Here is a 25258-nt window from a genome sequence, read left to right on the forward strand (position 1 = left end):
TCAGCACTAGTCAATTTTGCAGATTTTTATGTCAGAAATTACTTTTCCCAATATACAGAGGAGTAGCTCTAATGTATCTGTAAAAGTGGGCAGCTTTCCTACTATAGGAAATAATTTTAAAATAATACTGAAATATTTTTGAAATTGCATTCTTCATAGATTGCCACAGCTACAGAGAAATAGAGCAAATTCATCTGCTGTAAAATCACTCTTTTGAACCGCATTAAACCACTTAATAATAGATAATATATACATACCTCTGTGTGTGCATGCAAGCAAGCATGTCTTGTATTACATATATATAAAAATACATTAATTACAATTCAGTTAAAAAAAAAAAAGTCATTCTATTCTTATCAAAAGATAATCTGTAGCATGGAACATAAGCTACAAATCTCTAATTATTAAAATAATGTATATGATGGAGGAATTCTGATCAGGTTCTGTCCAGTCTTGCAGTTTTCCACAACCAAAAGGAGGTTTTTTTACCTAAAGAAGTTCTTTTGTAAAATTTCCTTGAAGACTGATGAAGAATTATTTTTTCTGAAAAGGTTCTTTCCACAGTAAGAGGCTGAAGTTCCATTTATGTAATAAAATGCATCAAAGTTCATTATAGCCTCTGCAATGACAACCTGAGGTACTGACTGTCATATTTTTTCAGCCTGAATGAAAATTCCGATTACTGCAATCCACTGTGGAAAGAGAATGACAATTATAGGCCTCCAGCAACAACATGGGAGGATAATCTTTTGCTATTGTCTCAAAGGCTGTAATGACTCTTATCTTTACACCAAATGGAAGAGAGAAGCTCATTCCAATTATATAAAGCAATCTCCCAAACACTGCTACTTGATTCTAATTGTGAAGTAAAACACCCAGGTCAACACATGTTATCCTAACTAATTATACTTTAAACATATAGAATCATGCAGCAATCCAGAGAAAGAGAAGATACTCATCAGTGTTGGGTTTATCTTATGTTAGAGCATTACATTTACAGTACAATGCTTACTCTGAAAATTACACCACCAGCCTTTTTCATTTTATAAAGCAGAAGCCAAGGGGAAAATGCACTTTTGTTTGAATACAAACAAGTCCCTTTGATCCAACCTCACCTACCCAGGGGCTGATTGCAGAGTGGAATCTGGATGCCTGCAACAAATGTTTGTATCCTGTGCCAAGGTAGGAGGCCAGAGTAGTAGATAGGAGCTACCTGGAAAGAGGTAGTGGTGTGTGTTTAGAGGAGCATTTAAGAATTGCCTACAGGATTTTCAGTGTGTGGTGCTGTGGGAGGCAAAGTAAGGAGATACTTTAGCTTGGATGGAGAGACAACCAAGGTTGGTGAGTCCTTATTTCGTACTTTGTTTCAGCTGTATCATGCTAACCTCTCTCAGGAGAGACTTAAGTAAAAAACACTTGGTATTACTGGTGAAGATCACAGAAAACTGTTTACTAAGAGAAGGGATTTTAAAGAAGAGCTGAGGCATTCTACGACATTATTCTCCATTGCTTTTGTGCTCTGACAAAAGATACTGAACATGTATCTTTGTGGGTGATTGGATCTTTGTAAAACAAACCATAATTGCAAGTTGTTTTCTGCTTTCTTTGAAGCTGTGTCCACAACTATTTAGTCTCAAAAGACTGATAGGCACATGGCCGAAGACTGACTTCTCACTCCTTCTGCGACAGATTGCCAATATAGGCAATGTATAATGCCATTTAATTACAGCAATATATAATGCCATATAGCTCAGAAAGACAAAAACACAATAATTAATACTGGGAGTAAAAAAGTTAATTACAAGTCTTCCAAGTAAAATTTGGCCAAAACCAAAGCCCATGCAGTGCAGAGAGCAAATCCTGTGAGTTTGAAACAGAGCAGAAGCAAACACCATAACAGGTACCTCAAAGTTTAGTAGCTTAATTGCATGCCCCAAATGTATCATGGTTACAAGAAATTATAGAAAATATAAACGTCTATATTACAATTTAGTTAGACATGTGAGCAAATACCACTCTTCAAAACCAAAGGTAAGGCAAACTAGCCAAACTCTAGTAAAGAAAAAAAAAATTAGTTTTACAGATTTATTTTTTTTAATAAAAAAAAGAAAATTTCATAATTATTTAGGAAATATTCTCATTTATGAGGAAAAGGCTATTTTCCATCTGAAAATGTATACAAATAAAATGTCAAATAGTTCCAAAATTGTTGCCAAGAAATTATTACACCGTGAGGAGAAATTTTTTGAAATAGGGACATAAAATGTAGCAGATATAATATTGTAATTCTAGGCTGATATCTTTCTGAGCTTTAGAGATGGTTACCAGTTCTCTTAGGTTCATGCAGAAAAATACAGCTTACACTCTAAAGTTTTCAATTTAAGCCCCAAAACTCAACTATGACCCAAATTCTTGAGCATAAAAGGTAAAGATTTAAATATCTCTATAATAAATTCTTATTACTTCTGACCAAATTTATTACAAAATATATTGTGCAGCTGTTAAACCCTCATCAGAGGTGTTCTTTTACTTAATCATCTACAGAGTTAGAAATCTCTTACTATAACTACACCGTAGTTAGTACAATTATTTTAATTTATATGCTGTTCTAGATTATAATATCGCTAATGAATAAAGAATATTCTTGCAACAGTAATTCATGAATCTTCCATAGATTAAAGTATTTTGTAAGCAGCTTTCCAAATTGGCTTTTATGATTATGTCATGCAAAATCTGCTTTCTCTCACAGAAGATAACCGAATAACGGTGGTATTTTTTTTGACCTTTTGAAGAAGCAAGTCTGCTTGGGCTGTCAAACCAACTCCATAATACACATCAAACCATGCTTTTAAATGAACATTATTATTTTTCTTCCAGCTATACTTACTGCAATGCATCTGACTTTATTCACACTTTATTTGGCTCTGGAATCAAGAAGATCAGCTTTGTTAGTGGGATTACATCAGGGAATTCAGTCAAGTCATTGCAGGCATGAGTCTGACCTCCTGAAAAACAATAGCTGTTTTCTATTTACTTTTCTCAAAGTCTCTTCAGGAACCTTTGAAAACCCATGGTGTGTAGGTGAAGAAGCTTGATCCTAGAGCAACTAGAGGGCCTATCCTTCCTAACCAGTACTAAAGGACATTTCTCTCTATTCCAGACAGCTTGATCTCAAGGACTCACAAAGCCGATAACAACAAAAATTGCTATCCTTTTGGACCACATTTTAGCATCTTCACTCTAGTTGGTGTGGACTGTGGGAAAAAGCATCTTACCATCACTGTTGACGCAGATGACAACAGGAACCTGTGTACCAGGGCCACATGGCTTCTCATTGTCAGGAATGCACTCCTCCAGCCCCATGATTCTCCAGTTATAGCAGGAGGGCTCTTCGCATGGGATGGCTTCCAGCAGGTGAGGGCAGTTTCCTGTTCCCCCAGTAGGCTCATTGGTGATGCGCCGTTTCCTTAGCTTAAAGCCTGAAATGTCCATGAAAATACAAAGGGTGGAATAATTCAATTCTAAATGCAAAGTGAAGAGATTTTTATCTATCTACACCTGAGTGAACAGGTCTGTTTCTCTTCTGTCTAAAAGATATCACAGTCAGCACAACACTGCATTTTAAATAACTGAGTAGAAAAACACACTGAAGTGAGAGTCAGAGAAGTAAAACTTAACAAGGGAATCGAAACTTTTAAGCTCATTCAGTAAGCTTTGCCTTAAATGCCTGTTTATCCTAAGTCTCATGTACTCCAGGAGGCAGACAACAGTCTGTTGTCCTGTGCATCACTCTTGCTGGATCCACCTCATCTAACAAATCTTGACTAGATTCCTGGGTTGCCATTTCTCAAGTATGCTGTTTGTTTTCTTCTCAGGTATCTTCCAATATGGATTGGTTATCAAGTGAAATCAGCTTATAAACACTCCCCACCAAAAAAAAGGAAATAAAAATAAAAGACTAAACTGCCAGGAAATGAAAGACTTCCTGCTAAAACTGGGAGTGCCTGTACAACATTTACATCATTCTTGCAGAAGAACTGTCAATGCAATTATAAAATAAAATACAAAAATTCCAGATCAGGGGAAAACACTGGCAGTTGGGAGAAGAACCCTGATCATGTGTTCAGGAATAAAGACTTGCATGAAGTACACCCTAATATGTTTCCATTAGGCAGGTGTCCAAATCATTCTCATAAACCTAAACACTACCCCTGAAAATGTAGTAAAACTTTTAGTGATGTAACAGCAACAGACATAAGAGACTACTTGACAGCTGTACTCAGAGGAGACTTAATCCAATAGGCTTACACACTGAGCTGCTTTTTCCTACTTGAATTGTTCAAGGTTGGGTCACATTACTGAGGCAGCATTGTAAAACTTGCATTATTGCTGCCCAGACTGGTGTAGCTAGCAGTATACAAGGAAAAAGAAGCTAAAGTGATGATTACAGTTGCTCCTTCAAGTGGCCATGTGTGACTGCCCTTTCTTATGAGTGTTTTTAATCAAGGAACCAAGCCTGATAATCACAACACAGCAATGACTAGGCCATTTTTTCTCATTTACAGCCAGAAACCTGCAGACTTCCCACATGTAGTCCTTGTCACTGTATTCTTGATTTCCTATTTTGACGTCAGGTTACTACAATCTGTTCTGCATAGGAGTAAACCGTAAAACCGTAAAACATGTGAAAATTGAAACCAGCACATATGTCATCAGTAAAACAGTGTCACTTATCAACAGCGAATGGTCCCCACTCTTGGCCAGATCATGCTTTACAGTCTACTGATGAATTCTTAAGCTATTACTGAATGTTAAACCTTTGAGTGACTTGGTCAGTGTACCTTAAAGGCTGCTTCTGTCCTCCTTTTCAAACAGTGCCAGAATTGTGATTTTAACACATATAGAAACTATCCTGTTCAGCTTAAGAGAAAGGTCTAAAACTGGAACTGACCTGTAATAACCCAAATTGACCTTGAGAGCCTAGTAACAAGCCTATATTTTTGCCAAGTTTGGTGGAGCAGTAATACTAAATATAGTCCTAATTGAATGACTTTTTTTTGATGCTCAAAGGCACCACATACACCCTTCCTGGCGCAAAATTAAGTATGCTTGCATGGCCAGAGGTGCCTAGTGACTTAGGAACATGAAATAATTACCATTAAAAGGCTTCACTGAATTTTTACATACCCTTCTTGGCCTGAGGGTCATCACAGCTTTCATAGGTGCATGGTCCCCAAGCTGACCACGCTGAGGTCTCACACTCTGTAGGACAGGGGATATGGCACAACTGGGAAGTGCTGGGAAGAGGTCCCGTACACAGCCTACGGTCCACTGGCCTCGAGGCTGTCAAAACAAAGTCAACACATTTCTCATGTGTCACGATCCTCAGCTTTAAGTGAACAAAACCATTCTTCATTCAGAAAGACTGCTACATCATCATTTTAATCTGATGAAGTGATGGAAAAATGCCTGTCTCAAAAAAAAAAGAAATAGAAGACAGTTTACCCGCTGCATGAACAAGGCCAAATCCGATTACATGGAGTCAGGAAGACTGTAGGTATTGCAGCACCCTCTCAGACCTAGTCCTTTCATTTAATGGATAGATTATGTTACTACAACAGTTGTTCACATTGTGCTTTCTGTAAATCGATGTCCTGCTGTCTTATTATTTCTTCACTAAAGAAACTGAACAAAAAGCTGTATAAATCTCCTTGCTCCTATATGATACTATAACTTCAAAAGGCTGGTTAATTAATATTTAGAAGATTATATTTAAGCTATAACCAGAAACAAGGTTAAAATTATGACAAAATTTTAGTGGGTTTTTTATTCTAAAGACCTTCAAGTGCATACTCAGCAATAAGATTTGTGCAGTAGCAGCACTAGTTCAAGAAAGTTTTAAATACCTATATGTTTTGCATATAATATAAATATATACACATAATATATTTAAAATAATTAAGACAATTTATTTTTTCCATGAAAGTATTATTAATCCAAAAAGACACATGTGAAGGCAGATTCTTCTGTTATTTAAGGATCAATAAGCCCTGGAACAGACCAAAATCACCCTGCTCCTTCCATACTTCACTCTTGAATTCCCGGGTTACACTTCCCAGAGTAAGGCACAAAACTCTAAAACAAAATGTACCGTTTCATTACAAGCAAGATTTTAATTCTTTTTCTTAATATAGGACTTGACAAATTATTACACTAAGCAGAGAATAACTGCTAGAAGGCAAAGTTAAGTCTGCCATATTAATTCATTTTGGTGGATTGAAGAGACATGCCATTCTTTAACTTAAAATACTCTCATCCTATTCCCTCAGCATTTTTTCACAGGGAAATTACTCATTAATTTACTGCCACCACAACAAATAATCTCTTTTGATGGAAAGAACTCTCTGATGAAACATATTCTGAAATAAGTTCAGAACATGACAAAATATCCACCTGAAAGATAAGATTAATAACCACAGATAAAACATTAAACATTAGGCTGTTAAAGTATGGTCTCATTTGTAGATAGATGTCTGTCTTTACATTCAGACTTTTTAAGTAGATGATCCATCCAGCTACAGAATAAGTAATAAATTCTCACTTTTTAAGGGGGAAAGGAAATGAAAAACTCATCACCCTATTCTGATTTCCCATGCTGCCTCCTTTGGCATGGTTTTACACTATTGCTCCACATAATGAAAGCATGAAGATGGCAGAAAGTCATTCAACATTACTGCCTCCAGCTCACCAACCTCTTAACACAAAATAATACAAGAACAAATATGCCAACATTTGCATAATGCTATGCTAGAATTAAATTTTATGACAGAACATTGAATTTTACAATACGTTTGACATGTGCACCTAATGTGCATGATAATCATCATAATATGCATATCTTGTGTAAAACATGGATATAAATAAACATAATTTGCCTGTAATTGAAATTGTATTGAATAGTTTGTAAATAAAAAAAAAAAAAAACACCACCAAAAAACCAAACAAACCCCAGTAAGTAATTGCTAACCATACTTTTTTAACCTTGATTTAATCAGGGAATTGTCCAAGTGAGACAGTTGAAATTAAGGGTCAGTTACACTCCAGAGACACAGCCTTGCTTCAGGGAACAGAGAAAGTGTGCAGGCAAATGCTGCGCTTCATCTCCAGCCTGCATCAGGATAAAGCATTTACCATCACACTAGTTCATGGGATGTTACTTAGAAAAATATCAAAGACCTTTCATCAAGAAGCTTTAAGGAGCAGATTTTCATATCACTGACATTCCATATCTCAACCACATTTTTTAAGAGTCTGCAATAGAAGGTACTACTATACTGCTGTTGGAATCCATTTGGCTTCAATCTAAATTTGTGATGGTCCTGAAATTTTGAAATATGAGGAATTGTGACTGTATGTGGCTTTAAAGAGGGTGACTTAAGTAACAGGAACACTCTCTCAGTTTTTTGGAGGTATCTGTCCAGTAAGAATTCTAGGTCTTGTCAGCAAAAATTGTTAAATAAACTTATCATGAAACTACTGAAAACATCTGTCTTTTCGATCACTCACTAGAGTGTAGGAGAAAAAATAAGTGCTCTAGGGACGGGTAAATGGTATCGATAAATCTCTCAATATGCAAAAATGTTTTTGAAATGCTGTTCTTAGAACATAAGTGATGTACAACTGTCTGCTACCATATCTGTTATATACTGCTTTTAAAACAAAAGAATTCAACAGTAGGAGAGGCGAGTTATATTCCACATCATTAAAAGTTGTTTACATCATTGAACACTCAGGGTGTATTTCACCCAGGATTACTCAGAATTCTTTCTTTGAGATGACAGTAAAATAAGAAAACTTGCCTCGGTATCTTATGAACATCTCGCTCCCATAAATTTAAATGGATTTCTTTCATCATCAAAAAAGTATAAATGACCTCAGCTTTTACTGCTTATTGTTTAGCAAAGATGCTTTGAGAGATGATGATGCTGGATGCAGAAATTTACAGTTTAAAACCTTGTCTTATCTCTGTGCTTTCATACTCTCTTATGGCCATAATAAAGATTGTTTTCTATTCCTTGGCGGTGATACTGAATGCTGATTAGATTGTATATAGTATTACAAGCTCTGTGTGGAATTTGACCAACTCTGGAGCCAAAAGTTGAAAGAAAAGTAAAGGCATTTTGATAATCTCTCTTTCTCCTTCAGTCTAACTAAAAAATTACCCAGTTTTGAATGAATTTCAGGTTTGCGGTAGTGACCTGAAAACAAAAATGGGATTCAATCACCCTGTCCACAAATCATCTACTATATTCAGAAATTTTATCTGAATATATTCAGATACATTCCTTCCTGTGGAAGGATCATTGGAGTGGTTGGGGGGAAGGGGCAGAAGCGATCGTCTGCCCATGAGTTACCCTGGCAGTGCCCTGTGCAACCTCCTTGCTGCTGAGGCGGTGGCATCTTTTTTTTGAGGGTGGTGAGGCACTGGAATGGGCTGCCCAAGGAAGCTGTGCTCAAGGCCAGGTTGGACAGAGCCTTGGGTGACATGGTTTAGTGCGAGGTGTCCCTGCCCGTGGCAAGGGGGTTGGAACTAGATGATCTTCAGGTTCTTTCCAATCCAAACCATTCTATGATTCTATGATTCTACATGAATGACTGCATTTGAAAAAGAACCAAAAAAACTTATCCACAGTTCAGATAAATTTGCTACATTTATTGAGGTTTTAACCTCCTCTTTCTTCTCCAGAAACCCTCAACAGGCTAGTGTCCAGTGACGACTGGGTTAGCAAAGAGACTGAATTTGTACATGGCTACATCAGCATAAGCTGACACAACTTCATAGTCTTGGTCATTTGCCACATGAATTTCACAGCAAAGGAAGGAAATTTCTTAAACTGAAGTGCTCTCACTCAAAAAAAGCAAGAAAAAACCAAGCCCGAAACATATTATGACCAACAACGAAGGAATACATATTCTTCCCTCATTTCCTACAATGATGAATGCTGTCACCCAAAACCAGCATGTAATTCAGGACCTGATCCTGTAAGCAACTGCACAAGTCCATGCATGTAAGCAGTTCCTCTGTGTTTAACAGGGCATTGAATGTGTGTTTGCAGATGTAGAATAAAATTTTGCCAATAAAGGAACTTTCATCCTATCATCATTCTACATCAAGGGTTTTAAAGGTACTTGGAAAAAGATGATACAACCTACCTCATAGACTTACTTTCTTCTAAAGTACTTACTTTCTTCTAACTTCGTGATTAAACCAGTTAAATAGGTGAATAGAGACGAAACAATTTAAGTCAGTGGCAAGTAAATGACAGAATGACAGTGGCCTCCAGGAATCTGGACTGTTAGCTGCCTAATTACTACACCTAACACTCCCTCTTCTTCCTCAAGTCTAAATTTATGAATTCTGACAGGAGATAATATGGACCTGGATGGTTTAGCTAAGTATTAAAAGTTAAAATTCTTACTTGAGCCCTAACTCAGTGTTTTAAATCTGCAAAAGGGACTGGAAGTAGCAGATGTGATGAATGCAGTGAAGCAATTCTCAGTGTTCAGAGTCGAGAGGAAAATCAGTCACTTGCTAAAACGATTCAGTAGCAGAGCAGGGAACTGGCCTAGTTGGCTCATGAGCTTCATTAGTTTCAGTTTAGACCTGTCACTTTCAAACTGATCTGAAATTTCCTGAGAACGCATAAATCCATCAAACTATTTCAGAGCTACATAACCATGTTAATTATACACATACAGCCAACATAGTTCCTCCGAAAGGGATGTTGCCTCCTTTGCATGCGTCTGATTGAAAGGCCAAGTCAGAGGCCTTAATTTACCTACCTGTTATTTCAAAAGTGATCGATAGCAGAGGTGCAGCACTAGCCTTCGACTTGCTCTGTGACTGACTTTCTGAAATAACAGGGAAACGCCGCTGTGAGTATATGAGAATGGAGGTCTTCAACGCAGCCTTACCGAGACAGCATTCACTACAACCAATAGCAAACTACACTGAAATGAAGGCGTTTCCCCACAGCTAAAACTGGTAGGCATCTCCCCTGGCTTTTTCCCATCCTCAAATTACTCATAGTTTCCAAATGGTATTGGTTTTAGAGGCACTGATTTGCTCATTCCTAGGAGGCCCTTGAGAGCAGCTCTTGCCCATACCAAATCCAGGATGGGAGAGAAAGAGGATGAGCAGAGAGGCAGCTCTTCTGAAGATCTGTCCCCTAACATGGAAACACCCCAGAGCTCGTTTTTAAACTAAGACCCACTTCACCCCTAGTTTGAGCTCTTGAAATTGTTCTCATGTTTATGCATCCAAAGACTAGTTACATTTTAATCAGCTTTCCAGGGCCTGCAGAGATTACCTCCTGATGGGCTCTGCGTATTCCTGTCACAGTCTGATAAGGGCAAATTTCACACCCGCCTAAGCTGGCGAGACTTCACAGCCTACCAAAATCCTAATCATCATTCTGAACAGTAAGCTGCCACTGATTTCATTGTTACATCTCCTCAGGTGGAAGGCTTTACTCCTTTACTTCTTCACTGGCGCATCTAAACTTTGTTCGGCAGAGAAGATTTACTAAAAGCCCTTGGGCAGCTGATTTGTATTATACGAAGAGGCTTGAAAGCGGCTTCATTAATAAATACAGATGTGGGGCTCATGAGCACACAAGTCACACCCTACTGATCCAAAGTCACACTGAAATGGATGTTGGCATTAATATTCCCCACAAACTCTACTTCTATGGCAAGTCTGAGAGTATCTTTAACCTACAGGAGAAACATCAGTAGCCTGCAGTCTGGTTAGCTCTGGTCTAAATGTTGTATCACATATGACTTGCATAATGATATCACTTTTCCTGAAGTACGTGGCTGTATTTTAGGGGGGTTTATTAATAATGTGTGCTTGTATGAAACAGCTACTGAAGAGAATAAAATTTAATTAGCAAGCTAAATGCATTTACTAATTTCTAAATCTATAGTGCTGCATTAATATGCAGAAATAAACATAACAAAATACTCGAGTGTTGTTCTTAAGTACATATAATACCGAACGAATTAAAGATTTCATCTTCTAAGCTATTCTCTCTTTGCTTAAGTTGGTGTACCAGCTGTAACAGTGAGAGGGAATAATCTCTTCTCTCTTTCAGTTAGGGAAACAAATCTATGAAATTATATTGGCTTGAAGTCCTGAAAGCAACTTACAAACTTGACTGAATAAAAAAAAGAAAGAAAAGAAAAGAAAAGAAAAGAAAAGAAAAGAAAAGAAAAGAAAAGAAAAGAAAAGAAAAGAAAAGAGGGGAGGGGAGGGGAGGGGAGGGGAGGGGAGGGGAGGGGAGGGGAGGGGAGGGGAGGGGAGGGGAGGGGGAGGGGAGGGGAGGGGGAGGGAGGGGAGGGGAGGGGAGGGGAGGGGAGGGGAGAGGAGGGAGAGGAGAGGAGAGGAGAGGAGAGGAGAGGAGAGGAGAGGAGAGGAGAGGAGAGGAGAGGAGAGGAGAGGAGAGGAGAGGAGAGGAGAGGAGAGGAGAGGAGAGGAGAGGAGAGGAGAGGAGAGGAGAGGAGAGGAGAGGAGAGGAGAGGAGAGGAGAGGAGAGGAGAGGAGAGGAGAGGAGAGGAGAGGAGAGGAGAGGAGAGGAGAGGAGAGGAGAGGAGAGGAGAGGAGAGGAGAGGAGAGGAGAGGAGAGGAGAGGAGAGGAGAGGAGAGGAGAGGAGAGGAGAGGAGAGGAGAGGAGAGGAGAGGAGAGGAGAGGAGAGGAGAGGAGAGGAGAGGAGAGGAGAGGAGAGGAGAGGAGAGGAGAGGAGAGGAGAGGAGAGGAGAGGAGAGGAGAGGAGAGGAGAGGAGAGGAGAGGAGAGGAGAGGAGAGGAGAGGAGAGGAGAGGAGAGGAGGAAAAAAAAAAAGAAAAAAAGAATCCGCAAGAGTGAAATCTGATCATATTTTTACATATTTCTATATTGAGCTTACATGAGAGAACTGACATATTCCATCTGCAGACATATTCCATCTGCACATCAAACCACACAAGTTCATAACCCAGCTTAAGGACACACAGGAAATTTACAATAGAGGAAGAAGCAGAATCTAGGATTTCCAACCCACCTTCTCATGCTCTTTGAGACATAGCCTTCACATAAGACAATATTTTTCAATAAATATTAAGAAATATTAATTTTTAGAACAGAAACAATATTTGCAGCATAGAGAATAAAATCTCTGCTACTGCGATTAAGTATTTTCATTTGAACAAGAAAATAACAGAAACCTGCAAGGTAAGAAGGCACTCATGACAGAAGACAATGGCTGTCAAGGAGCTCTGGAATGCTGAAGGGCTCTGATTTCACACTAATACAAATGCAAGTGAATCAAATTTACCTTCTTTTTCCTTGAGGGTATTTAAATAGGAGAGGAGATTTTCATTAGCTTGCACGCAGTACATTTCCCGGGTTTGAATGCCACCTCCACACAGCGCTGTCTGATTTCCTCGCCTTTTGTCCTGTTGGCTAAGGAGAGGATCGACACGGCATTCTGTCCACTCTGTGGTGCGCCAACCATACCTGGATCAAATTCAGTTAATTTGGTCGTTAGAAATTATGAAGCCATTTTATACAGCATTAGGTTATACAAGCTGAAACACCTTAACAGCTTTATTCATTTTCTAAATGGCCTGAGCCCCAGAATTTCCTATACACAGGGATGCAGTAAGTCTAATATTTTATGTGGGTAGAAACTTTTCTTCTGTTATTTCAATATTGAAATCATTACTTTTTAGAAAGATCTTTTCCATTCGATTCCTGAAACACAGTGCATACATAAACATTTTATTGGAGGGAAGAAAAACTTGATATACAGAAACATACAGTTCATGTTCAGACAAGCTAACTTTCAAGATTGTGACTCTCAGCATTTGTATAGAGCTAGACAGATTATATGAACCAAAGCCAAAATATCAAAGAAGTGTGCATGCTGAGAAACCTAATAGCCAGAAAAGGAGAGGGAAAAAAAAACTCCACAAAAAAACCCACCCTCCCCAAACAACCCCAAAGCTTCTTATTCATCTTTGATAGAATACAAAGAAGTTTCTCCTGAAAATCAAGGTAAAACTGTAATTGTATTTTTTTATTATTACTTCAGAAAAACCTTTCAGTAAGTTCCTTTTTCATGATTAAGAGAAAGATGCCTCTGCAATACCAAGGCATCCCTGCTGTGAACTGATAAATGAGAAGCTGTGAGCTTTCTAATCAGTGAACATACAGGAAAGAAGATCTGTGACTCCCATTTAAAACCCCAATCAGTATTACAAACTGCAAGAAATGCCACAGAATTCTCTCCCCAACAAGTACTTTAAGGCTAAATCAAGCAAACTGCTTCCTAATGTGGCTGAAGATGGGGAAAGATGACATTTCAACTCTTAAATGAAAAATATGTACTGCAGCCTAAGACGCTTAACATCAAACTCCCCAGACCTTCTTCTCGGTCTGATAAAGAAGACGCACAGTTGGGACTTAAACTTTAATCTCGATTAGTTGATAAGGATTACAGCAATCTCTTGAATCAAAAAGTGCTTGCTGTCATTTCTCCTAAACTTTAAACAGGGTTAATTTATTTACTGTTACTGCTAGCCTCTCCCACTCGCCATTTGGGGCCCAGTCCTGCCTTTGTTAAGCTGAATACAAGTCTCACTAGAAAAGACTGTTTGCTAAACAGACGTTTATCATCTCTTTCTATGTTCAGTATTTTGTCTGCAAATGTACAAATGCTCCAGAAAGCAATGATCGTGGTAGAAATGTTATGTAGGGAAAAGATCACTAACAAATTAATACAATTAATTATTATGGTCTTGACTGAGCCTGCATATGCACAAATGTTCTTTTTCAAAAGTTAACATTAATGAAAAAATATGTATTTGTTATTTCTTCGATATTTAGAGAAGGAAGTGATTTCATAATAATAGTGGCTATTTGTAGACTTTAGGCTTTTAAGAAGAGCACTGAATAAGCAAAGGCTAAAACAAAATAAAATCAAACCTATTATTTCTTTAATAATTATTTGGTTGATATCCCAACATAAGCTCTGAGCGCTTAATTGAAATTCTTCATTTTAACATAGGGAGAACTGAAAAGAGCCAACTTACGTAATGCACGGTGCCACACCATCTCCTTGAGAAACACACTGCTCTGTTTCTTCCAGTTGTGGGCATTCACTTTCACTGCCGATAGGGAGTTGTTTAATGGTCCGTGATCTTGTACGATTCCCTTTAGGGGTTGTCATGTCAAAGCAGGTTTTGGAGCAGGGTGTCCATTCTGACCACTCTGACACCTGGCACTCCTTCGTGATCACACAGGACTGGAACGTAATGGGCAACTTGTCTTGTTTGCAGAAGCTGCAACAAGAGAGCATTACAATTTTCAGCACACATATTCACAGACAGTCATGAACTCCTGCAGAAAAGTGATGTCCATTGCAACATGCAAAGTCAGTAAATATTTGTAAAGTTGTTAAATTCCAGTCCATATATATCTTTAATCCCCAAAAGTCAGGCAAAAGGGCTTTTGGTAAAAGGGACTCAAACCTGATATGTAAGATTTGTTAGAATTAGAAATGACCAGTATTGCCACATCTGTGATCAAAATTAAAACAAATCTTCATACATATCTAGAAGTACAAAAAGGAAATACATCAATTTTTCACCACTTTTATTTTTAGGTATAATCAATCATTTTTCTTGAAACAAAGGGAAAGTGAAGGATCAATAACAGAGATGGCTATACAATGGTTTTGAAGAGAACCAAGTGCTCTATGTCATCTTCTCCTCATTTCCAGACTACAAATTGTTTAAAAATGCAATGTCAAATATATTGAATACTTGGTCACTAATAATTTGCTCTGTTAACAGCTGGTATATTGCCACAGTGATGCCTCATGGTCTAAAAGGGGAACTGTCTCCTCATTCAAATAGAGCCTTCCTTGCTGCATTGAATCCATAGCCTCAATTTCCTGTTCCTCATGAAGGCCGTCACTTAATTTCTATTCTCCATCCGATTGCTTCATTCACATACTACATAGGCTGTCAGCAAGATTTTCTCCCTCTAACTGCGTCTGCATTTTTAAATGGCATATTGTAACTAGAAACTAACATTTCTATTTTAAAGCTTGATTCACAATAGGATAATGAGCAATAGAGAATCTAAACTACAATTAAAGTGATCATAACTTTAACTTTTTAATTATTATTACAACATAAATATATCTATCGTGTCCGTTTTGGAATAAAATTCTCACTTCTGAAGTAGTTAAACAGGCAAGGAAAAGATTTATTGGCATTGCAGCTGGCACAATGAAACATTCTGTTCTGTATCAGTCCTATAAAAAAAACAACAAAGGCTCATTTTTTTTCCTTTTAATAGAATACAAAATAATACAGAACAATGAATATTTACAACAATTCTGTTGCTACACAAAATTTTGCCCTACTCATATATGCAACATCATGTTGAACTGCTATTAACAATATTTTGTAATACTAGAAGTACGGATGCTTGATGAGGCTAATAGGAGATTTAAAAACACATTTCTATACACAAGAGGCAGAGCGATTACATAACTTGCTAACAGAAGATCCTGGTTGTGGACACAGACAGTGTCAGCAGGTTCACAAAGTGGCTGGACGAATTTGTGGGCAATAGATCTGTATATCGATACTAAAATGACTAGGCAGTGATATACTAGTGACCATCCCTAATACATTGACTTTGGATACTAGAGAAATACAAAAGGAGTGGACTGCAAAACGCAGCCAGGCCTCATATGCTTGGTCTTTAAATAGAATCTCCCTTTACCACTGCTGGAGACAACGGACTGGAGACACTGCTGGGCTTGACAGACCATAGAGGATTACTCAGTGGGGGATTTCTTAATCCTTATTATGTGAAAGGTAAGGGGGTACAGGAGAAACCCTACCACATGATAGACAACATTTATTCTGCTTAAAGACAGAAAGTACACCCTGTTTGGGGTGCAAAACACTCGAAGCTTTTTAGAACACTGTTCTTTAATAATGGAGTTTTTTCACCTTCATGTAGCCCCATCTGGCACAGGACTACCGTACTGTCAGGTTCAATATAGCACTTTCTGTACTTTTGACAGAACATATAGACTCATTTATCCCACAAAGACACACATTTTAATGACTGGAAAAAAGATCTAATCCTTATGGATTCTAACATGGGCAGTATTTGCAAACCATTCTGGAGAACAGATGACATATCATTACCTCCCAAATTCCTTTCCAATGTGACTCCTTTGAGAGCAGACACCACCAATCTCTTCACGCATATTGTGACTGAGGCCAAGTTTAATTACAGACACATATTGCCAGGGAACACAGACAAAATTGCCACCACAAAGTAGTTTTGGTGCGGAGTGAAGAGATCAATTAATGACGTGTAATACTGCATGGGCTTTGTATGTGCTTCAGAACTAATTTGGGAGAAGTGCTACATGAGAATAATTAGTATTCATTCTCAGAAGTTGTTTTACTAAATAAATAAAAAAATCTTTCTTCAATGAAGCTACCTCCAATCTGCCTCTGTCCCCTAATTGCCATGAACCCTAAAGATGTCTCTGGCTGTCACTGGATCCGATTGCTACACAGCTCCATGTAGAAATTGTTTCCTTCTCTGGTAAGAGAAACCTCCACCACAACACAAAGAGGTTCAAGTTCTTTAGGATGAGTGATACATAAGAGAAAGGAGACCTTGAGCTGCAACTGAGCTCAAAACTAATGAACTTACCATTAAAAAAAAAAAAAAAAAAAAAAAAAAAAAAATTCTGAGCTAGTTAAATTCCAAAGGAATTTTTTATCACAGATTTTCTGAACAAGTGGAAAAAAATTGAAAAAAAAATCGAGCCCATGTACTGAAGATAAAAAAAAAGTTTTTCTAAACCCATAACTGAAAAAAATTCTTTAACAGAAAGTTGTCAATCAGCTCCATTAAAAATTAAAGCCATCCCTGCAAACTGATGATATTTCTTAATTTTTAAAGATATAGTTACTTATAGATCTCATAGCACTCTTCCGGTACCTAACGGGGGCCTGCAAGAAAGCTGCAGAAGGACTTTATACAGGGCTTTGTTGTGATAAGGCAAGGGGTGATGGCTTTAAACTCACAGATAGCACATTTAGATTCAACATTTGGAAGAAATTCTTTACCATGAGGGTGGTGAGGCACTGGAACAGGTTGAATGCCCCATCTCTGGCAGTGTTCAAGGCCAGGTTGGATAGGGCTCTGAGCAACCTGGTCTAGTGGACGGTGTCCCTTCCCATGGCAGGGGGGTTGGAACTAGTTGGAACTAGATGATCCTTAAGGTCCCTTCCAAACCTCACCATTCTATGATTCGATTATTCCTGAAAGATTAGAATAGATCCCAGGCACTTGTAAGTCAACAGGCACTACTGCAGCTTTAGGTAACAAATTTTCATTTCACAGATCCTTAAACTCTAATGGCTACATACGTAAAAAGACCTCTGAAGTTTCTTGCTTTTCAGCACCCCTGTAATCTTGAATGCCATGATGCTGAATTCTTTCTCTGGGTCATGATGTAAAATGTTTTTTAAAATTTAGACATTGATCTGTTGACAGGACTTGGATGAAGCATTATTTGGTCAATGGCATAGATTCAGCAGGCTAGTACCTTCCGCTTCATGCTCATTTTACTTTTTATTAAAAGCTGTTGTTGATATAGCTTATATAATTAGAATGGTCATTTTATCTTGTTTGTTATTAATTATTTCCATATGCGGGTATGAAGAGGACCTAATAATAACTGTACCATGTTAATAACCCCATTATTTATTTATGATCGTTGATAGAATTAAAGCAATAGTGTTAAAACATGCCTCACTTCAAATGTTTACCTACAAAATTAATCAATTTTAAACGAAATATAAACCAATTAAGTTCTTAAGTTCTTGTAACCAGAACATAAATATTACTGGAGAGATAAACAACAGGCAAAGTGAGTTATCCATTTATTTTCTTGCTTGCTTACTAAAACCATGTACCACTTGCAGTATTACGTAAATACAGACAAATAACTGATACTGTTGTAAGTCACCAGCAAACAATCTCTTTACTGTTATACATAATCATATTACTTTGTGAGAGGGCAGAGACAGTTACAATTAGCAAAAGTGTCGGACAAGCAAATTAGCTGCTGTTCATTCTTTTAACACATGGTTTTCTTTAAACAAGTTAAAGAAATTAGCGCAAATGGCCATTATCAAAAGTTTTTCCTTCATGTTTTCCAACATAACGTTGCAGGGAGCAGATGTGTTGCATTCCAGATCAAGTAGGGACTAGGGAAGCATCACATTTAAACTCCCAGTACCAAAAATCTCTCTAAACAAGACCCAGTTACAACTCTTCAGACATGTAAATGATTATGGAAGTGCTTCAATCTCTTTGAAGATAATAAAGTAGCTTCCAGAGCAGATTACAAATCCTTTCCCTCGCTACCACCTTTCCCTATCCCAAATGCATGTATACCTATTACCTGCAACTAAACCAATCTACACTTAATTTCACGTTGCATCTCTATGTATCCCCCTTTCCCAAAAAATTTTGAAACAATTTGATGTTTCAAAGTCACCTGTCATGTTTCAAAGATATTTTTTCTTCCTTTTTCACTCTTGACACCTTTAAAATATTTGCAAAAGATTTTGAAACTTTGTCTAACCAAGAGAAAGAGATGTTTCTCACACCTTCCAGTGCAGTTACTATATATAAACAGATATTCATAATTAAACATACTAATACTGAATTGTATAAAAATCCTAATGCTGGAAGATACATGTGACACTTAAAAAGTTCAACATATGTACACATTAGCTGAAAAGGTTTTTCACATTTCCTTCCAATGTCTGATCCTAGAAACTGCATAGATTGATTCTTAATTGAAACCTGGGAGTGTCTGTTACACAAAATAGTGTTTTCTGGGTTTGGTACCTAATGTTACAGATTTGATCTGAAAAAATAATTTAATCAAAGCTTAATTTCATGTAAATCACTCTGTACTTTCTGATGGATTTATGCATCTTAGTTACCCAAAGTTGGATGATTCTTCTCACAAGAGAAAAAGCAAATGGGCAGGTAACAGATCAGAAGATAAAAACAGGTAGTTAATAGCCATTTCATGATACCATACAATCCACTAGAAGTTCTGAAAAATAAGCATCATAAAAAAAAAATTCTCCACGCTCTGTGTACCTTCAGTAACATTTACATATATTATATGCAAAGTTAGCCATTCAGAAAGTGCAGGGAGCGCACAAATAAGTCCTCACTATCAGCCCATACAGTTCTGTCCAGATAATTGCTTGGGAAGCTCAAAGAAAATTATATGACTTGTGTTAAAATGCTGTTATAAGTCAACAGAGCAGACTGGATACAAGAAGAGGTAGCAGAGGGGTAACATGTAAAGTCTGCAGGAACTTGCTCTCAACTATGAAAAACACTCAAAGGACAGTGTCCCGACTGTCTGTCTCTTGGCAGGGAAGAGGGCATTATACAATATGAAGTAAGGCTGTAGTTTGAGAAAATACCATTTCAGACAATAGACAGATAATAGTGGGGAACTGAAGCTTAAGGTATAAGCACATCTAAGCACATCGATGACATAGTGGAAAGAGAGGGCAATCCCAAGCAAAATAAAACATCACAGCAGATGAATGATCCCTGTTGCTACTAAGCCAACATCAAACCTATTCCTCAACTCAAAAACTTAGATTAGATAAATGAAATAAAGAAAAAGGCAGTGCTGGTTCAAAGGGCAAAATACAGAGCATAATTGCTGCTCAATCTCTTGTGGACACGTGTGGGCAGGAATTTGTGTCTACACACGTTCCATAGCCTCATGCTTGCTCTTACAGCAATAAATAAAAAATAAGTATTACTTTGGATAGAAAGGTTTCCTCTGAGGATTTCAAAGTAATTTATGGGATAATTAAGGCTACAGTCACATAGAGAGTGAAGCTTGAGGTATATGTGTGGAGCAGATAGCATCATAGTACCTTTGTACAAATGAGCAAGCTGTGCAGTTGAAAGCAGTCTCTTCTTTGGAAGATAAGCTTTTAAACGTGTGATAGAATTAGATCAGTCAAGAGGTAAAACAATTTTTTCTGAAGTATCCTAAATTTCTATTAGAGAGTGAATCCTGCACTTAAAAAAAAAAAAAAAAAAAAAATCAGGATAACCTGATTTTATATGCACCCGTTGCTCCAGAACTGAGGTAGGCTTTCCATCCCACTTTCTCATGTCTTCTCTGTGATCCCACAGGTAAAACCATACGGTGGCCCATGGCGTGTACCTCCTATATTTTCTCTCTCGAGCAGTAGGGCGTCTTCTGTTAATAGTTGAGACATGGGTTGGTACATGTGGGGAGCTGGATAGATCGGATAAATCGTCTCTCAATTGTTTGAACTCCTGGGACAGTTTTTCCACAGCTGAAATAATGGAAGGGGTGAGATTGTCTTCAAACTCTTGGAGTTGACAAATTACTTTGTTCATTGTTGGTGGTGCTATGTCATTCCAGGCCATTGATGCCAATGAGTGGGCATATGATGATGGTGCATGCCATGTAAGTTTCCGCCACATGGGTCGTGTACATTCAACTTCATCTGGATCTACGGATGCATTCCCGGCATGCGGCCTACGATAGATCATCTCTAGAATGGCTGATTCCCTCAGGGACTGGATGCCTCTCTCTGTCATGGTCCAGTTGGCTGAGCGACTCATAACATCATCCTTGTAGGGAAACCTTTCCTTTACAGCTGCCAAGAGCCGCCTCCAAAGGCTGAGGGCTCACTTCTCTTTTGCAATCACTTTGTCAATTCCTCCTTTCCTAGCAAGTGATCCCAGCTGCTTGGCTTCCCCACCTTCTAGTTCGTGACGGTCGGCCCCATTGTCCCAGCATTGGAGTAACCAGGTGACAATGTGCTCTCCTGGAAGACAGGTGAAATCTTTTCGCATATTCTGCAGCTCGGTCGAGGTCCGGGGATGAGAAGTGACCTCTTCTTCTTCTTCCTCTTCCTCTGATCCACATAGTACTAACTCTTGTTCAGATGCTGTCCCCTGTAGTAATTGCACTGGGACTTCATCTTTCTTCACTGCACGGGTTGCTTTTTGTGCCTCTCGTTTGCTTTTGCTTACAGGGGCAACCGATATTGTCACAAATTGGTCATTTGGTTTACCTGCAGTGTCTATCACTGTGGTTGGAGTGGCTGCAGTGTCTGCCACTGGGGTTGGAGTGCTGCGTGTCTGTTGCCGGGGTTGGTGCAGCTGCTGTGCTTGGGGGTTGAGTAACACCAACAGCTGTGTTGTCTGTTGCTGTCAGGGTTTGAGTAGCTGCTGTGCTTACCACTGGGTTTGGTGTAGCTACTGTATTTGGAGTTGGAGTAGTTGCGTTGTCTGTTGTGGTCAGGGTTTGGGCAACTGCTGTGCTTGTCACTGGGGTTAGTGTAGCTGCTGTGCTTGGAGTTAGAGTAGCTGCGTTGTCTGTTGCTTTGCCATCAGATCCAGAGACATTTTTTTCCCTTTGAAGGTTTATGTTGAGCAGGGCTCTGTAGGCGTAGGCCAAGCCCCAGCACGTTGCCATGATTTGTCACTCTCTGGTATAAACAGAACAACAGCACACCTCGTTTAAGTGTTTTACTAGTTTTTCTGGATGTTGCACTTGTTCAGTGGTGAAGTTCCAAAGCACTGGAGGAGCCCACTGTCCTAGATACTTGCCCATACTATCCCACACACCCTGCCACTCATGACTGTCCAGCCTCAGCGAAAATCTCTTGGTGGTCCTCCTATATCGTTGTCTAACCCTAGACCAGATTTGAACCCGATACTGCTTAACTTTCGAGATCAGATGAAATAGGGTGTTCCCAGGGCGGGATGGCCATGGGTAAAACACACTCCGTATGTTTGCCAACATGCTGATCCCCAGCACAATCAGCAGGCAGGTTTCAAGAGTATTCAAAGGCCATCCAAAACCTTCAGAACTCTCAAATGCTGTTGCAAATAGGCTGGTGGGGGAAGGGGGGGGCGTAAGGGAATGCCTCCTTCGTAGGTTGTCCCCCCAAGGAGAAAAAAAAAGGTATGCAATTGCTAAAAAATTTCATTATATACCTCCCAAAGTATAGAGGTGATGGCCACATTGGAAGAGCAAACCAGACCAGTTTAATGATCAATGAGTCTATTGTATTACAAGTCATTACTATGAAGTACAGTGAAACAAGAACCTTAGCCCAGGCCCCCCAGCTGATAAACACTAAAACAGCAAATACTGGCTGTAAATAAGGTACGACATGCTGAAACTCTGAGATCAAGCGCAACAACTCTGAGAGCAAATAAATCAACATTGTGACAAGTAGTAACAATGAATGCTTATCACAAAAATGATTAGACACACTCTGGTCAGATCTGTCGTTATCTCAACCCTTATCGCCCCACATTGGGCGCCACAAAGAACTGTCGTGATTTGAGCCCAGCCAGTAACTCAGAACCACGCAGCCACTCGCTCACTCCCCTCCTTCCTCCTCCTCCTGCTCCCGGAGGGGTGGGGAGGAGAATCAGAAGAATGTAACTCCCACAGGTTGAGATAAGAGCAGTCCCGCAACTAAGGTATAATACAAAACCACTACTGCTACCACCAATGATAATAATGATTAGTGAAATAATGAGGGGAGAGGATACAATTGCTCACCACCCGCCGACCGATACCCAGCCTGACCCAAGCAGCGATCTGGGCCTTCGCGTAACTCCCCCCGGTTTATATACTGGGCATGACGTGCTGTGGTATGGAATACCCCTTTGGCCAGTATGGGTCAGGTGTCCTGTCTCTGCTTGCTCCCAGCTTCCCCTCCTCCCTGGCAAAGCATGAGACTGAGAAAGTCCTTGGTCGGAGTAAACACTACTTAGCAACAACTAAAAACATCAGTGTTATCAGCACTGTTCCCAGGCTGCAAGTCAAAACCACAGCACTGCACCAACTACTAAGAAGGAGAAAAATGACTGCTATAGCTGAACCCAGGACACCATCTCAGTTTCAAATTAATCTTTTAAATTGCATAGAAAAGTTGTGGAAAAGACCATTGAAATTTTCTCCTCAATAAGCTCAACTAGGAAAAAAGTTGTACGATTTTTTTAATTATTATTTTTCCAGTAGATAAAGCCATGCGTACTGCATGCATAAGCCAAATGCATGGCGATGAGTGACCATAAGACTGATTTTTAAATTTATGATGAATGAATAGGAAAAATAACCAGGTTTCAAGCAAGGCAACAGGACTCATTTTACTCTATGAGCTATACATAACTTACTCATACACCTAAGATTTTGTACTTTCACTGATGTTTCTCCCATACCATATTGGACTGATGAGCAGAAAGAAGAGTAAATGACAAAATATGAGAACAGCAACATGAGAATGGGTGAATGGTTCTAACTAATAATCCATTCATTCTCCTACCTGCCTTGGCAGTAGCAAATGAAGGACAAAAGTGGAAAGACAGCAAGCATTTGGTCACACTTTCCCAACATACCCTTCAGTTTTCCAGCAAACTGTGGCTTAAAGACTTCCTGAAAATAAGCTGGATATTTGCAGTGAAGAGCCCCTTCTAGAGTCTTCCTCCATGAATTAGTATAAACGCCTTCTGAATACAGATAAGATTTTGGCATTTACATCATCTTGGAAACAATGAGTTACACACCTTTTTTGCTCACCAATAACTGTAGATAGCTGGTTTTGCTTTTAAATTGCTCTGTTAATTTAAATTTCTGGCTTCAGGCCTTGCATAACCATACTCTTGTTCATTTTCTCTGTAGCATTTTTGAGCTTAGAGACTTCTATAAGCTTTCTCCTCAATTGTCTCTTTGCTAGGTTCAAGAGTTTACTTGGACTTAGTCTCATTGTATTTGATCATAGTTATATCCTGCAATTACAGATCCCTTCTATTGCATGTGCAACTTTGAGATGTAAAACTGGCCTGTATTTGAGGGCTGTTCATCGTTCTGAGGACATTTCCATTACCACATGCACAATCTAGAAGTTAATGGAAATATGAGTCCATGTATCTAACGTATTAAGGAGACACAATTGTGAAAATTAATTTGGTGCTTTTCCCGATACAGCTGCTCTGCATGGTCAAATGTAACACAGCTCCAATGTGAGGTTTGAAATTTAAATCTAAACTTGTACAGTGGAGAACATGTCTTTTCCAATAAATTCAATTAATTCACCCAGTGCGGATATTTAACAAGAACTACTATTTACTGGTTTTACCTATAATGTAAAGTAATAAAGCCCAATTGACAAGGTTAACACAAGACAAATAGTCTTTTCAATAATTTTGGTCTGCATTATTTTGCCATATTTTCTCCATTTCTTGACCATTATCAACATTTAGCTTTGTTTTGTCTTGGTTTTTTTAATGAAATTTTCACAGCTATTACTCCTTATTTTAATTCATATTCCTTATTTTAATTCACATTCATTCTCTGGGAATTCTGATTTTTTTTTTTTCTCTAGCTGATTTCCCATTTGATTACATACAGAGATTTCCATTGTTCTGAAATGAATAACATGGCTATGGTTCAGGTAGGAGACTGATGCCAACATAAACTTTTGGCACTCATGGGAAACAAAAGCCATGGGTCAGGCCTGGACTGAAAAGGACTTAAGTGGAATTTTACCTGCAAATTGAAAACTGTGATTTTTTAAGCCTGTATCAGCATTTGATGTGGCAGCGCATTATGTCCACAGGCTCTTCGATCCTGTGGCTCTAAAGTTTCCTGTAGCTGCACCTACAGGTCTGCCCAGGCTGCTCCAGTCCTGGCACGGCCAACCTGGTGTGAAACACAGACACTCCCATATCTTACCATTCTCATGTGAGCTCAGTGTGAGAGCAGGCATTAACAAGACACACTCAATAGACACCTACATTGTCAGACACCACACAAAAAAACTAGGAAGGAATGGCGTTCTTTCTCTCCTTGCACCTCTAATACTATATAGAGGGATTAGATACGACACACTCTTCATGATCAGGAAGGGCTGTGGGATCAGAATCCACTCTCTGCCGAAGAGTTCAATCCCAGTACCCTTGGGGAAGAAAATATAACATTCTTTTTGAAGAAGAAAATACATTTTCAGAAGAAGAAAATTCATTTTCAGAAGAAAATACAAACTCTGTATTCCAAAGCAAACT

The 25258-nt window shown here is 38.7% G+C and overlaps 1 protein-coding gene across 6 annotated transcripts in view; it reads right to left on the bottom strand.

Annotated features, from left to right (window-relative positions):
- Positions 1 to 25258, bottom strand: part of THSD7A (thrombospondin type 1 domain containing 7A) — a 269899-nt gene that overhangs the window by 89901 nt on the left and 154740 nt on the right. For 5 of the 6 annotated variants that reach the window (XM_030494627.2, XM_030494606.2, XM_030494585.2 and 2 more), the window contains 5 exons: positions 14134 to 14382; positions 12375 to 12556; positions 9844 to 9912; positions 5188 to 5343; positions 3276 to 3479 (listed from right to left, as the gene is read on the bottom strand). In XM_030494627.2, coding sequence (XP_030350487.1) covers positions 3276 to 3479; positions 5188 to 5343; positions 9844 to 9912; positions 12375 to 12556; positions 14134 to 14382 — 860 coding nt within the window. The remainder of the gene's footprint in view (positions 1 to 3275; positions 3480 to 5187; positions 5344 to 9843; positions 9913 to 12374; positions 12557 to 14133; positions 14383 to 25258) is intronic. The other variant, XM_030494595.2, reaches the window with a different exon arrangement.

Source organism: Strigops habroptila, chromosome 1 (genome assembly GCF_004027225.2).
Source record: "Strigops habroptila isolate Jane chromosome 1, bStrHab1.2.pri, whole genome shotgun sequence".
Lineage (NCBI taxonomy): Eukaryota > Metazoa > Chordata > Aves > Psittaciformes > Psittacidae > Strigops > Strigops habroptila.